Source organism: Hipposideros armiger, unplaced genomic scaffold, assembly GCF_001890085.2.
Source record: "Hipposideros armiger isolate ML-2016 unplaced genomic scaffold, ASM189008v1 scaffold_371, whole genome shotgun sequence".
In the NCBI taxonomy this organism is placed as follows: domain Eukaryota; kingdom Metazoa; phylum Chordata; class Mammalia; order Chiroptera; family Hipposideridae; genus Hipposideros; species Hipposideros armiger.
Genome location: NW_017731721.1, coordinates 608,437 through 623,143, shown reverse-complemented (window position 1 = coordinate 623,143; position 14,707 = coordinate 608,437). Strand labels below are relative to the sequence as shown.

The following is a 14,707-nucleotide window of genomic DNA, read 5'->3' as shown; positions in this document are numbered from 1 at the left end:
CTAGCATTGTAATTGAAGATCATTTTAAATTCAGAAGTGGATTTTGACTTGAAGGCAGAGGTACAATGGAATGGAGTTAGAAGACAGGGTGGAAGGAGACATTTTCAAGCAGGGGGAGGGGTGGTGGCAGCAGAATCTGATTTGCTGGTGAGGTGTTGAGTAGGTGTAGGTGGGTGGCAGGGCAAGTCAGGGGTAAGAAACCATGGGGCAGATATTGTAATCCAGACAAGAGATGATGGTGGCCTAGATTAGTGTGGTGGCAGTGAGGATGGGGAGAACCAGACAGGCTTGAATGAGTTAAGAAGTAAAATTAGCAGAATTGCTGGTTGCAGGTGGGGGGACAGGGTGAATAAAGGAAAGGGGTGTAAGATGAGGTGAGTTCTAATTTGGGCAACAGAGGTGCCTTCTTCTAGGTGGGGAATCCAGAAGGAAGAACATGATTACAGATAGTAGAGAGGGAGACGAGGAGCTCTGTTTTGGGCATGTTGAATTTGAGGGACCTATGGGACACCCAGAGGCATCTAGACATTCTGGGCTGCAAATGGGGAACATAAATTAAGAAGGAATGGACAGAGAGGTAGGAGAAAAGCCAGAAGGGTAGCTAGGAGTCATAGATGCCAAGATAGCAGGAATCAGAAAAGAAATGACTAGAGACAAGAGGAAAATGCTGCTGAGCCTTCCCAAAGGTACCCCCCACTTCCACAGACACGAAAGCATTGGAAAGGTTTCTCTTGACAGCAGTTTTATTTGATTTGAAAGTGAAACTCAGATCCCACTGATCATGGGATCATGGCAGGAGTAGACTGGACCTGGGGATCATTGGCCTCTTACCAGGATGAGAAAAGGGGAACATATGGGTCATATCTATATGTAAGGCAGGGAGAGGCCCAGCCACTGCAGGCTGGGAGGGCTTGGCTACAGGCTAGGGAAGGGTACCATCCCTTAGACACATGCAGAGGAAGAGGAGACCCATTCAGGACTGGTGTTAGGGTGTGGGCTTAGAGTAGGCCTAGGGCAGGGTCAGGGAGCTCTGGACCAATGGGTTCAATAGCTGTGAGTAGAAGACTTGTCCAGCTCACTGCGCTGCTCCTTCTGGGATTCTGTCACCACCTGCTAAGGTCAAGGCATGGAAAGAGCACAAACCATTCAGCACCACTCTCCTTCCAGGTCCTTTGGGGCATGGTGTCCCCCTCTCTGGCATAAGCAACTGAGGCTCCAGTCTACTTATCCACTTTTTCTATCTCCCTGTCTCCCTCCCACTCCAAGAACCACTAACCCACAATACCCTAAGATCAGCTGCTGCCTGGCTGGGGCTCAGAAATAATATTGGAAATGATGGGGTTCTGGTCTCAAGTGACCCATCTCACCTCCCCATCCCGGGTCTCAATGGTCTTGATCAAAACCATCTTCCGGCTGTGGCTGTCCTGGGGAAGTTCCATTTCAGGCACTGAAAAAAGCAGGTGAGGGGTGGAAGGGAGGATACTTGGGGTTTCTCTCCTTTTAAGCCCTCATTCCTGTCAGTGAAGGGATGGAGCTTAAGGATGGGGGGGGTGAGAGTAGACCAGGACTCAGTAGTTCACCAATCCCAGAACAAGAGTCTGGACAGAGAAGAAGTGGACAAAGGGTTAGACAGGTAGGAAACCAGGTGAGGGAGACTCACCAGTCGTCTTTATATTTAAAGATGCAAAGGAATGGACTGGCACGGAGATCCTGCAGGCAAAGCAAGTGGAGTCAACTACTCTGCCCAGGCCGCTCCCCTTGCCTGACCACGCCCTACCACTCTCCCCTAGCCCAGTCCCCACCGGCTCTCCTCGCCCTCCAGCAACTTCCGGTAGGTGGCAATCTCGATATCCAGGGCCATCTTGACGTTGAGGAGCTCTTGGTATTCGCGCAGGTGTCGCGCCATCTCCTCCTTTAGCTGTCGCAGCTCCTCCTCAAGGCGCGCAGCGCCGGCCTGGTATCCTCCCGCCTCCAGGGCAAACTGCTCCTCCAGCTCCCGCAGCTGTCTGAGCAGAGCCTCATTCTGAGGGGGCAGGGGGGAGTGGGGGTTAGAGGGAGAAACACTCTCACCGTCCACCCTCGGGCCCGGGTGCGCAGCCTGGTACTCACGGTGCCGCGCAGTCCGTCCACCTCGCAGGTCAGGCTCTGGATCTGGCGTCGGGACTCGTTCATCTCCTGCTTGGCTTGGCGCAGGGCTTCGTGGTTCCGGTTGGCGGCGTCGGACAGATCCGCGTACTGCGGGATGGGGGCAACCCGTGTGTGAGCAGACGGGATACGCCCTCACCCCAGCGCCCTATTCTTCCAGGCCCTCCCAAACCCTCCTGGGCTCTCGCACCTTAGACTTGTACCATTCCTCTGCCTCCTGCAGGTTCTTCGCCGCGATGCTCTCGTATTGCGCGCGTATGTCTCTCAGCGCCGCTGTCAGCTCGGGCTTCACGGTCGCCTCCACCTCGATCTGCTGCACCTGCTGGTTCTCCACGCTCACCTGCAGGTCTCGCAGCTCCTGCCGCCCGGGGCAACAAGACGTCGAGTTCACCGCGCAGATCCCACGCGAGCCGCGCAGTTAAGAGGACAGAAAAGAGCAGAAAACACTTGAATGAACAGAAGGGGGCGCCAGGGAGTGCAGTGCACACCAGGCTGCGCGGCCTGAGCGCCGTAGGCTTTGAGCCCGCGGCAAGGTTACAGGGTGCCGCTCCGCTGCTCGCCACCAGGTGGCGCAGGGGCGGGAAGCAAACCACCTGTAGACTGGGGTTGCGGGGCTAAGGCTATTTCTCCGCTCCACCCGCCAATCTCCCAGGTCCAAGGAGACCACCCCTAACCTGCGAAGCCTCCCCTGACATCTGGGTATACCCACCTCGTCGTGCAGCTTCTTGAGGAACTCAATCTCATCCATCAGAGATTCGATCTTGCGCTCTAGCTCCAGGCGGGCGAGGGTAGCGTCGTCCACGTCCTTCGTGGTGTGGCAGTGGGGGTTCAGGAGCAGGGAGGGGATGCTCAGCCCGAGGAAGGGCCAGGCCCTCCCTGTCGGCCTCAAAAGGCTTTTATGGTCACCTCCCCGCACCCACAGATGCCACCCTGTACACGCAGGCCTGGGGTAGGGGTGGGGAGATGGAAGTCGACGAGGAGCCCGGGCTCACCTTGCGGAAGAGCACGAGGTTGTGCTCAGCGTCCTCCCGCTTGCGTGTCTCGTCCTCCAGTCTGGCGGGAAGAATGGGCGTAGACTGAGCTGCGGGGTCACCGTCCTTCCCGCCCCCCAGGATCTGGAGTAGAGGCTGCTACTGCCCAGGACTCTGAGGAGGGGTCTTCAGGCTGCCTAATGTACGTGCCCCCATTTTCTCTCTAACCGGCTGGAAGCTGAGCTGGGGCCCCTTTATACACAGGGGAGACACAGTCACTCCCCCCTCTCCCTCACCTCCCCAGAGACTCAACTAAGTGGTACAGGAAAGGCGAGGATGCCGCCAGCACACGCCCGCAGGGGTTGACCAGGGATGTTACTCCCTCGGGTGGCTGGCGGGGAGGGGCGGGAGGAGCAGCCGTCTCACCGCCGCCAGCCGGCCCTGCCCCCTGACCTCTGCTTGAGCGCCGCCAGGTCCTCTGCCAGCCCGTCGCGCTCCACCTGCACCCGGTCGCGCTCGCGGCCCAGCAGCTCTAGCTCCCTGCGCAGCTCGCGCAGCTCCTGCTGGCACAACTGGTCGGCGCGCGCCGGCTCCTGGCCCCGGGCCTGGCTCAGCTCCCCGCGCAAGGCCGCGTTCTGCTGCTCCAAGAAGCGCACCTTCTCAATGAAGTTGGCGAAGCGGTCGTTGAGCTCCTGCAGCTCCTGCTTCTCGTTGCTGCGCGTGGTCAGGAACTCCTGGTTTAGGGCCTCGGCCATGGAGAAGTCGAGGCGCTCCGAGGGCAGGCGCAGGAGGGCGCCCGCGCTGGATCGGGGGACGCGGAAGCTGCCCAGGCGCACGGAGGAGCTGGAGGACGCCGAGCCCAGCAGGCGGCTGCCCGAGAAGCGGGAGCTGGACGAGTAGGAGAAGGCTCCGGGGGACAGTGAGGGCGGTGGCCCAAAGGTGCGGCGGTAGGAGGTGGAACTGACGCCGGCCCGGAGGCCCGACGGGTGGCTCATGGCGGCAGAGGATGGGCAGTCACCGCTGGCAGAGTTGGTCCAGGAGCTGCAGACCGCTTGGAGGCAGCTTTATAGTCCTGCGGGCTCATGGGGGGAGGCACGGGCAGCTCCTCCCACTGGCCTGACTGTGCGGCTATGTGGGGAGGGGGACGCCCCACCCCTGCGGAGCAGCAGGAGCGCCGCACCCGCTATCTCTGGTTGTTGGCTCCCTGCCTACTTGGTTCCCCCTGTTGTTGGCAGGGAAGCAAGCAGGGATGGCGACTACAGGCCACAGGCAGGCAGGGTTGGAGGTCAGCACTTTCCAACAAGTATCCAGAGCTGCAGCTGCAGCCTAGGATGGGAGGACCTGATTTGAGCTGGGGTCCCTGCCTGAAAGAACTGGTGAGAATTTGGGGATAGGAGGTCTGGAGGTTGAAGGACGTGAGTAGGGAGGAGGTGGCACAGGTGGATGGAGAGCTGGCCTGGCTTAGGCCCCACAGCCTGTACCTCTAGTTGTCCCCTGAAGGCTAGGCTCTGCTTTCACCTGGTGTCAGCTACCCCCTTTGTCACCACGCCCAGGGAGCTATGGGGGACCAGAGGGCAGAAGCAGCTGAGGAGGGTGGGGAAGGGCTGATCTCTCTGTAATCCCCAGGGCCCTGTGAAGGGTTGCTGCCTGGCGCCAGCTCTGCAGCTAATGGACAGGCTACTTCCCCTCCCCCTCCCCTGGACGCTTGGCCAGGGGGTGCCTGCTGTTGTCTCAGCTTTAAAGACACAGCTCCCAAACCTGGACCTACCCCAGGCCGCAACAGGGTGGGCACACCAGAAGGGCTTGAGGGTGACTGGGCCCAGCTCTGGGTCGCACAAGGCAGGGTCTGTGCCCTGCCAGAAGCTGAGCTGAGTGAGCACTAGTGTATGCTGTCTGGCTTTACGGGATTCTCCCTTCCCCCAACCAACTGCTGCTCAGTCACAGCCTTACGGGAACCAGGGCTATTTGTGAGATAGGAAGGGGAGGGGGCTGAAGGGTGGTAGCTGCTGCCAAGGCTGAGAGATGGACAAACTGGCAGGAAATGGTTTCCAGTGTTGGGGAGTTGCAGGTACCCAGGGATGGGAAGAGCTGGATGGGGTAGAGATGGGGAAAGAGAAGGTGCCCATCCCCAGTGGTTCAGGGACTGAATGAGGGGAAAGAAGACCCCAGGACAGATCCATAAGCCTGTGCACACAAAGAGATACATATATATATATATGTGTGTATATACAGTGTATATATAGTAGCACTGTATACCTATGTGCACACAAACTACACAAACACACATACACATTACATATCCCTTCCTACCCTCTCCCACCCTGGAGTTAACGGAAAGGCTAATGTCTGGCCTTTGCATGTCAAATGGCTTCCAGAACGCAGGCACAGGTTGCCCAGGAGTGGACAGAAGCAGCTCGGATGGTCTGCAGGAGCCAGGGTGCTGAGGCCTGCTGGGTTTGCCAGGAGCCATGGGGCTGCAGCCGCTGGGTACTCCAGGGCTCTCCAGTAGGGACAGGTCTGCCTCCGATTGGCCCTGAGGACAAGAGCTGGGTATCTGGGGAAGCAGGTTTAGGACTCTGGGTTGGATCTCTGGCTGAGGCAGTGAGGAGGGCGGCTCCCTGGCGGCCAGCTCCTTCAGCATTGCAGGGCAGGGGAGCCTCCCCTCTTTGTGTGTCCTCTGAGATGGGCCAACGCCTGCCTGCCTGCTCGCATCCCTACCTCCTTCCTCTCCTCTGCAGGCCCCTCCTTCCTTCCCGGCCATTAGTCTCTCCCTGCTCAGCTGCCAGGTCCTTCTCCTTGATGGGTCTGGTTTGGTTGCCAGGGGAATGGGAAGAGGGAGGACGGGAGACGGGAAGGATGGATAAACCAGGGCCTGTCCCTACTAAATTCTGGGAGTAGGGAGAGAGGGTCCTGCCTGGGCTGAGGGTGGGGTTTTGGCAGGTGTGAGGAGGGGACTGGGGAAGCCTTGGTGCTTTTTGCCGCATTCCTAGGCTCTGAGCCCCTGCTGCTGTTGGCCTGGAGCCCCACTGACTCCAGCCTAAGCCCTGCCCTGCCCGTGTCTGCCGTCCTCTAGGAGCAAACTGGGAGTCTGAGCTGGTGCTGCATGCGGATGGGCAAGCAAGGCCTGGGAGGACCAGCTCTGGCCCTGTCTTTATAAGGAGCTGCTGGTAGACCTGGGCCTTTGAGTGCAGAGGCTCCTTGGGCTGGGCCTGAGGAGCTCCAGTTGGGGTTCCATCCCTTCCCCCGCTTAAGCTCCCACCTCACTTACCCAGATGCCTCAGAATGGAGGGGATCAGGGCTTCTTCATCAGGGCTCTGGGGGCTGAGGAGGGAGTAAGGCTGGGGTCTGCTTGGAGGAACCAGGCCTGCTGGCAAAGCAGGGAGACTTGTTCCACTTACTCAGAAAGAGCCAGGCCTGAGAGATCTTGGGACCAGAAGGAAAGTAGAAAAGGGTCATGGTTAACAGCCAGGACTCTGGCATCCAGCTGCCAAGCTTCCCATCTGACTCAACACTCTCTATTGTACGAATTTAGGCTCATTACTATGTTTGTTCTTGTCCTTTAGTAAAATGGGGATAATGGTAGCTTCCACCTTATCGTGCTCTTGGAAGGATTAAATGAATAAATACATGTAAAATACCTAGAACACACATAATGACAAGTGAAAATGTAAGCTAGTTTTATTATTGTTGTTATTGATTTCCCTAGTGATATTGTCAGCTCCCTCATGCAGTGAGGATCTGGACTTCTTTTAGATTGTCCCCACTTTTGGCTGCAAGCAGGTCTGGAAGGAGCCAAGTACTTCCTGGCTGAGGGAAAGGTGGCCTCATCTTCCTCTCTAGGCAAATAGTATACTGATTAAGATGTGGACTCTGGGTTCGATTAAGGCTGCCTGGGTTCGATCAAGGCTCCTCAACTTAATTAGCTGTGTGCTTTGGGTTTGAGTGAATGACTTAACCTCAGTTCACCCCACTGTCTTTATCCACAAGTGGGGATGATAATAATAGTACCTCCCTCACAGTGTTACAATATATGAAGCACTTAGTGCTTGGCACACAGGACTTGCTGTATAAGTACTGGCCAGTGTTGTTATTACCCCCCCTCCTTCTGCTGCCCTTGACTGCTGTGGTGAAGGCTTGGAGAGAAATGGCGATTGGATGTATTCAGAGGTTTGCAAGGAAGGTGAGCAATGAAGTTGAGGTTACTGGCAAGAGAGCTACTGAATGATGGGCCTTGGACTCAAAGATGGGTGAGGAGGGGTGTGTGGGCAAGAGAGGGTGGGAGATTGGCAGAGTATAGAGGTCCATAGCTGCTCCCAGTCAAGGCCAAGGAACAGTCATAGTACAAAGAAATTGAAAGAGGCACTGAGAGCATAGCAAGTTGTTTTTGGAGAGCAGGATGCATGAATTTGTGATTCTGGAGCTGGGGTATTAATGGATAGGATTCCCAGGACATTTCTAAGGGAGTGGGCAACTGAGGTACATTGGAGGAAGAGGTCAGAGGAGAAAAGATCAGGGCATCAGCCTAGGCACTGACTAGCTGTGTGACCCTGGGCAAGTTACTTGTCCTCTCTGAGCTTCAGTTTCTTCATCTATAAAATCGGGAGGATGACACCTTTCTCCCAGGTGTGCTGTGAGAGCTACATGAGGTATTGTACATAATACAATTAGGTTGTGAGGCTCATAGTAGGTGCTCAATACTGTTGATTGCCTTCTTCCCCTCCCATGTGACAGGAAACAGACACAGAGGAGCAAAGATACAGCCCAAATTACCTGTAACTATCAGCTGGGGTGTCCCTGCCCCTGAGGTCTAAGATTGGCTCAACCTCCATTCTACATCCTGGGGAAAGTCCAATGTCCTCCCCCAAGATCTCTTTGCTTCCTCTTTACATCCCTAGTTCCATGTCCCTGCTGCTCCTGAATTGGCTAACTCTGCAGCTGACTTTCTGCAGTGTCCAGATATGGAACTCAGTACTGTCCCTTGGTTCCTGTGTTCCCCTTCCCCATCACAGGTAGGACCTGAGGCTCATAGGCACAAAGCTGCCTCTCTGAGGTTGCACAGTGAGCTAATGGTGGCTCCCTTTCCAGGAAGGCTCATGCTGGGGGACCAGACCCTGCTGGTGTTCTGTGCTCTGGGCCTGGGAGCCAAGATGAGCCTCAGCCATAAGGAGTCCAGCTCCGTTCAGGGTGGGCTCTCCCAGGCCGGTATGGCTGCAGAGTCCCCACTGACAGAGTGGCTCCACCAGAGTGGAATTCTCCCCTCATTATCTCCATTTTGAGACTCCACTTGTCCCAGTTAGGGAGCACTCTGGATATCTTTTTCTATCTTATCACTCCTCTCACCATATCGTACAGTAAAAGTTAACATTTCCTATGTGCCAAGCATTTTACACTTTACCACTTTTTAAAAAATCTTCACAATAACCATATGATATAGGTATTATTACTATTCCCATTTTACAGTTGAAGAAACTGAGGCATGGAGAGGTTAAGCAACTTATCCAAGGTCACCCAGCTGGTAACCTGTTTATATGTCGACTCCCCTTCTGCCTGACAATATGATCTTTGAGGGCAGCGATCAGGTCTTATTCACCTTTGTGTCCACGGTGTCTGGCACAAGACCGTGGTCAAATCACTGTTGGTTAAACTGAAGGGCAACCCTGAGGCACCTGAAAAAAATATTCCCAGTGGATGTCAGTCTGGAAAATAAAGAGATATGTTGCTGCCACCTTCTGGTCAGAAGCCAGAATGATATGTCTGCAGTCTGCATCCAGGTTTACCCAGTTTATGACTCAAGGCTAAGAGAATGTTGGAATTTGAAGGATGCTTCAAAATTATTATGTTCTCCTTTTTACAGAGGAGGAGAATTAACCAAGGGCGTGTAAAATAGAACAGCAGCACTGGTACTAGGATTTCAGAGCCCTGATTTCATTCTTCCCCTGGGCTCTAGGACCCTCCTCTGCCCCCACCCCCAATCCCACCCCCAGAAGCCAAAAGCCAGGGAAGGAGGGCAAAATCTGTCCTCAGCTCCCCGGTGTCCTTTACTGTGGCCATGATCTCCAGTCCTGCCCTCACCATAAAATTGCAACTCCATATGCCTGTCTGACCCTTCCAACCAGCTCCCCCTCAGCTGGAGAACAGAGAGCAGCTTATGGCCACAGAGTGCTCAGTGAACCTTCCTTCTCATGGTGTGGGCTGGGGACCTGACTTAGAATCACTTGGGGGCCTGTTAAAAAGCAGGTTCCAGGGCCGGCTGGGTGGTGCAGTTGGTTAGAGCATGAGCTCTGAGCAACAGGGTGGCCGGTTCGATTCCCACATGGGCCAGTGAGCTGTGCCCAAGCTGAGCCGCCGCTGAGCTACGAATAGGTGGCCTGATGGCTCAGGTGTACAAGGTTGCCGGTTCGACCCCTGCATGGAATGGTGGGCTACGCCTCCCCCGCTTCCCACAAGTAGATTGAAAGCGGTGACTGGATTTGGAGCTGAGCTTGCGCCCACTACAACTAAGATTGAAGGACAAAAACTTGACTCGGAGCTGATGGGTCCTGGAAAAACACAATGTTCCCCTTCCCCAATTCCCCAACACTGTTCCCTTCCCCAATTCCCCAATAAAGTCTTTAAAAAAAAAAGCAGATTCCAGTGCCCCACCCAGGTCTTCTGAATCCCTGGAATCTGTATTTTAACAACTTTCCAAGGTGATTTTATGCACATGAAAATTTGAGTTTATCTGGACTATGATTTTTTCTTTAAATTGCCCACCTTTTCCCCATTTTATTTTTATTTTCAAACCCAGAGAAAAGTTGAAAGAATGCTGCTATGAACACCAATATACCCTTCTTCCAGATTTACCAATTATCAATATTTTGCCACAATTCCCTTGAAAGTAAGCTTCAGACATCATGATATTTCACCCCTAAATACTTCAGCCTGCAGCTCCTAAGAACAAGGGCATTTTCCTACATAACCATGGTATTATTAACCCACTCTTGAATTCAATATACAGTCCATATTCAGATTCCCCCAGTTGTCCCAATAATGTCTTTAGTAGCTAGTTTCCCCAATCCAGATTCAAATATCAGAAATTGTATTTGGTTGTCACCTGGGCAAAGGGAAGAGCCAGAGCATAGGGCTGAGATGAGCTCAGCATGTTTGAGGAACTGGAGAAAGGTTGGTGAGAGAGGTGGGAGAGGAGAGAAGGAAAGGTGAGTTTAGAGGAGCGGGAAGGGGTCAGAACACGTAGGGCTTTGTAAATCAGAGTAAAGAGTGTATAGCTTATTTTAAATGCAATGAAAAGCCATAGAAGCATTTTAAGCAGAGGGCTGACTTGGTCTGATTTGTAACTTTAAAAGGTAAATGCGAAGACAACATCAGATTTGTGACATTCTATAAGACAAATATTACTAGACTCTTTGAGAAGTCAGTGTCATTAAAAAACAAAAAAACAAACAAACAAAACAACACAAAAAACTGTGGGTATATTAGTTTCCTAGGGATATCATAAGAAATCACCACAAACTTGGTGGCTTAAAACAACAAATTCTCTCACAGTTCAGGGAGGCTTGAAGTCCAAAATTAGGATGCTGGTAGGGCTGTGCTTCTGAAGGATCTAAGGGAGAATCTTTCCCTGCCTCTTCCAGCTTCTAGTGGCCCCAGGAGTTCCTTGGCTTGTGTCTGCATCACTAATCTCTGCGTCTGCCTTCACATGGCCTTCTCTTCTGTGTCTATGTCTTCTCTTCTTATAAAGACACTTGTCATTGGGTTTGTGGACACAGGTAATCCAGGATGATCTCAAGGTCTTTAACTATATCTTGCAATGACCCTTTTTCCAAATTAGGTTACAGTCACAGGTTCCGGGATTGGACACACCTTTTTTGGGGGCCACTCTTCAGCCCTCTACAGTTGGGGGATTGTTTTAGACAAGAAAGAGGCTAAGAGATATAACAACTAAATGCAAGGTTCAAACCTACTTGGGATCCTGGATTTGAAGAAAACTAAAGACTACGGGAGAAATTTGTGTGTTATATGCTATGGAGTGATTATTCCTGTTTTTAGGTGTGAAGATGGGAATATGGTTGTGGCAGGGAGCGTACTCATCCTTAGGAGGTGCCTGCAGGAGCGCTTAAGGGTCATGAAGAACCATGCTGTCTGCACTCTTTTTCTAGTGGGTCAGTCCATTATCTTCAGCATCACTGCAGTGCGAAGCAATGGCTCTGGCTACTGGGTGAGCGAGACCAAGAAGGAGCAATTGCAGTTAGTCACATTGCTTGTCAAAATAGAACCCAGGGTGGTTCTTGTGCTGGTCTCCACTTGATTCTGCAGACCTCTTTATCAGGGATTGTGCCTGATGAGAGCTTCTCCCTATTCCCTGGCCGAGGATGTGCAAGAAACCTGGTCCCAGACCTGGGCCAATCACTGGGCCTTGCTTTCCTCATTAGTAAAACAAAGGGCTTGGAAGACATTTCTGATGTTCCTTCCAGGTACATAGGTTGTTGAGTAGGGAACTAGGTTAAAAAAAAAAAGCATTTATTAAAGATTGTGGTGGGTCTCAGAGCACTGACCGCAGTAGCTTTAAGCTCTCCCTTTACAGGGTGATGGCCTCCGATCCTCCAGGTGGGAGAACGGCAGTCCCTGTACAGAGAGGAGAGGGAAGGGGTAGAGGAAGTAGGGCAGCCTGCCTCGGGATGAAGTGAGCTGGAACACCCATGTGATCTCATCCCCAGTTGAAGAGTTCATGTTCAGAGTAGACCACAGTCATGGAGTCCAAGGAGGGCAGGGATTTCTTCACATCCTCAACTCCGTTTACTGGGATGGCTTGAAGGAGCAGATGCTATGCTGGCCCACCTGACAGACACCCTCCCTCCCACTACACAACTTCCATGAGGGCCTCAGTCTGGAACCCCAGAAGGTTAGAGCAGGAGGGAAACTCTGGGATCACCCAGGTACCCCTCCCTCATTTTCCTAATGAAGATATGAGATGGGAGGCAGTACTTACAATTCTGTGGACTGTGAAGAGATATGGCCCTGGCTTGTGGCCCCTGCTAGAGACCTCAGTTATCTGTCCCTACCCAGGCAGGGACTTAAACACAATGACGTAAGACAGAACAGGGACTCCTCCCCATCAGGCCAGCCACCAGGAGGTTCTTTTCTGCAATCATGACACTCTTGCCATCCATCTCATCCCATCTCCTGCAGGGGTGACAGCTGAACAGACAAGTTCAAAGAGTCTGATGCCCTACAAACTGCTCTGCCTGCCCTCTGCCTACAGAACACGAAGGTCCTTGTCTGACACCTGGGCCCAGCCAGGGGATCTCCCGGCCAGCCAGGGCCAATTGTCAGTTTCTGTAAGACGTTCTCTCACTCCCTAGGTGATTTCTCTCTGCAGCACATTGCTGTGCTGGTGCCTAGCTGGAGGAAAGGGAGGTGATAGAGGAAACGGAGATGGGGAAACGGGGAGAGGAGATAGAGGGGAGAAATGGAAGCGGAGGGAGAAGATGAGGGGTAGGGTAGAGAGGAGAGAAGGGAAGAAGAGTAGAGGAAACCAAATGGGTCAGAAAAGAAGAAAAAGCCTTTCTCCTTTCAAGGACCCAAGGGCCTCACACAGGGGAACAACTAGTCAAGTGAACCTATTCACACCCTAGAGCCCCCAGAACCTGGCCTGGCTCTTGTTCCAGGAGTCACCTGGCACCAGCCCTGCAAGGGTAAGATCTGGGATGGCCCTGGGATCAGGCTCCTTTGGGCCAGGCTCCCTGGAAGGGGGTGGTTCTTCCCAGTGGGCCTCCTTGCTCTCCGGTACTCTGCAGACCGCTCCTTCCACAGTTGCATTTAAAAGGGAAGGGATATGTTTCTCGGGCCTGCAGATGTTCTCTGTGTGCTTTCAATTTATGATTTAAATTCAGGCAAGACTCCTGGAAACACTGATAGGAAGAAGCAGATTAATTTGGTTGACTAGGAACTTCGGGCAGAGGAAGGCCAAAAACTGAGGAAACGAAGGGATGCTTGGAATCTTTACTCTCCTGGGGCAATATTTGCCCTGGAAAAGCGTTACCCAAACTTAAGAGGGTCTTAATATTATTATTTTACTAAATGTTTCTATGAACTCTTGTATAAGGCTTTAATATTAGTTAGGATGTTTTGGCAGGAAGCAATAGAAGACCCAAGTCAAAATGTCCTAATCCATAAGGGGGTTTATAATCTAACATAATGGAAAATCCAGAGGCAGAGAAGTTTCAGGGCTGGTTAATTCAGGGGTTCAACAGCCTATCAAGGACCCAGGTTCTTTTCATCTTTCTATTGTGTCACGCTCAGAGTATTAGCTTCTGTCCTCATGTTTGGCCCCGCGTGGTCATGAGACTGCAACAATTTCAAGCATCATGTATGTACACAGTAATACCCAAGGGCTGCAGAACAGAGAATCCTTTCCCTGCATTCCTTTAAGAGCAAGGAAAATTTTCCCAAGCACATCTTGCCCCGCCGCCCCCCCCCCCCCCGCAAGCTCTCAACCAGCAGACATTACCTCACCTCATTCCCATAATTAGATCACATGCTGTCTCCTTAACCAATCCCTGGCAAGAGAACTGGAATTACCTTGATCAGCTTACACTAAGATTCACCCTGGTGGTGGGGAGGCCCAGCCTCCCCTGATGCACATGGGTGCCCAACACCTGAACAGAACCGGGTTATATTGGCAGGTAAAACAACCAGCTGGGATGGCTCTGGGGTAGATATGCATTGGTGGCTGCCACATGTGACCACCTCTTCTGACTTGCGGCATATACTGCCTTGAATTAGGGTTGTGCCTATGTGATCTGACTTTAGTCCGAGGGAGACAAAAAAAACTAATATATTCTCTGTAGAACTCAGCACAATGACATGCATCAAATAGGTTCTCCCAAAATAATGAATTAAACAAAAATTGAAATGATTATTATAAAAGCATTATTGAACATCATTACTTTTGCCAAGGGCATTTCGATATTAGCTTACTGTCAGGCTGGACAGGAGCCAAATGAGATATTTGATAAGAACAGAGTGTGGGGAGGGGTGATGGCAATGAGATTGAATTGATACCCAAGCCCCTTATGAATTAAACTAACTTGTAAATATAGACAAAACCATGTAATTAGGAAAGTTTTGTATTTTGTTCTCATTTTTTTTTTTTTTAAGATTTCTATTGGGGAATTGGAACAGCGCTGGGGAATTGGGGGAAGGGGAACAGACAAGTTGCTGCTGTTTTTTTGTTCTTTAGTCTAGTTGTGGAGGAAGTTGCTTCACTGGCCTAAGTTGGCACCATCATTGCGCTCTTCCTGGGCGAGGCAGATCAGTTGCCGGACTCTGGACGGCTGCTCACGGCGGCTGCTGGCCGCTCACTCTGGCTGCTGGCTACATACAGTAGGTAGCCCATGGCAACCCACTGCAGCAGTGGTTGCAGCCTATGCCATCGCTGGCGACTCGCCGGTGACTCGCAGCAGCCCAGCTCCAAGTTGAGCTGTTGTTCAGCATCTTAGCTGTATAGAGGGCAGTGTCACTGGCCCTCATATGTGGGATCCGAACCGGGGCCCTCTGGCGTCCCAAGCCAGCTCTTAACCAATGCGCCACTC

General features: G+C 52.5%; 1 protein-coding gene across 2 annotated transcripts; it reads right to left on the bottom strand.

Annotated features, from left to right (window-relative positions):
* Positions 1–720: 720 nt before the first annotated feature.
* PRPH (peripherin) lies at positions 721–6,734 on the bottom strand. Of its 2 annotated transcripts, XM_019662232.1 has the most exons (10): positions 6,385–6,733; positions 3,570–4,195; positions 3,138–3,198; positions 2,855–2,950; positions 2,336–2,503; positions 2,110–2,235; positions 1,803–2,023; positions 1,661–1,710; positions 1,368–1,447; positions 721–1,113 (listed from the first exon to the last, which is right to left on the bottom strand). In XM_019662232.1, exons 2-10 carry the CDS (start codon positions 4,109–4,111, stop codon positions 1,045–1,047), a joined length of 1,413 nt encoding a protein of 470 aa, XP_019517777.1. In that variant the 5' UTR covers positions 4,112–4,195; positions 6,385–6,733; the 3' UTR covers positions 721–1,044. The 2 variants fall into 2 exon arrangements, with proteins under 2 accessions (XP_019517777.1, XP_019517778.1); XM_019662233.1 differs by having other exon boundaries at positions 721–1,110; positions 3,570–6,734.
* Between the last annotated feature and the right edge of the window lie 7,973 nt (positions 6,735–14,707).

What these genes read in the sequence shown, in the direction of transcription:
- PRPH (XM_019662232.1), bottom strand. Translation starts at nt 4,111, where the DNA reads ATGAGCCACCCGTCGGGCCTCCGGGCCGGCGTCAGTTCCACCTCCTAC. An exon ending in CTGGCGGCGCTCAAGCAGAG is followed by an intron (nt 3,199 to 3,569) that starts GTCAGGGGGCAG and finishes TCTTCCCGCCAG; the next exon opens with ACTGGAGGACGAGACACGCA. An exon ending in ACCTCGTGCTCTTCCGCAAG is followed by an intron (nt 2,951 to 3,137) that starts GTGAGCCCGGGC and finishes CACACCACGAAG; the next exon opens with GACGTGGACGACGCTACCCT.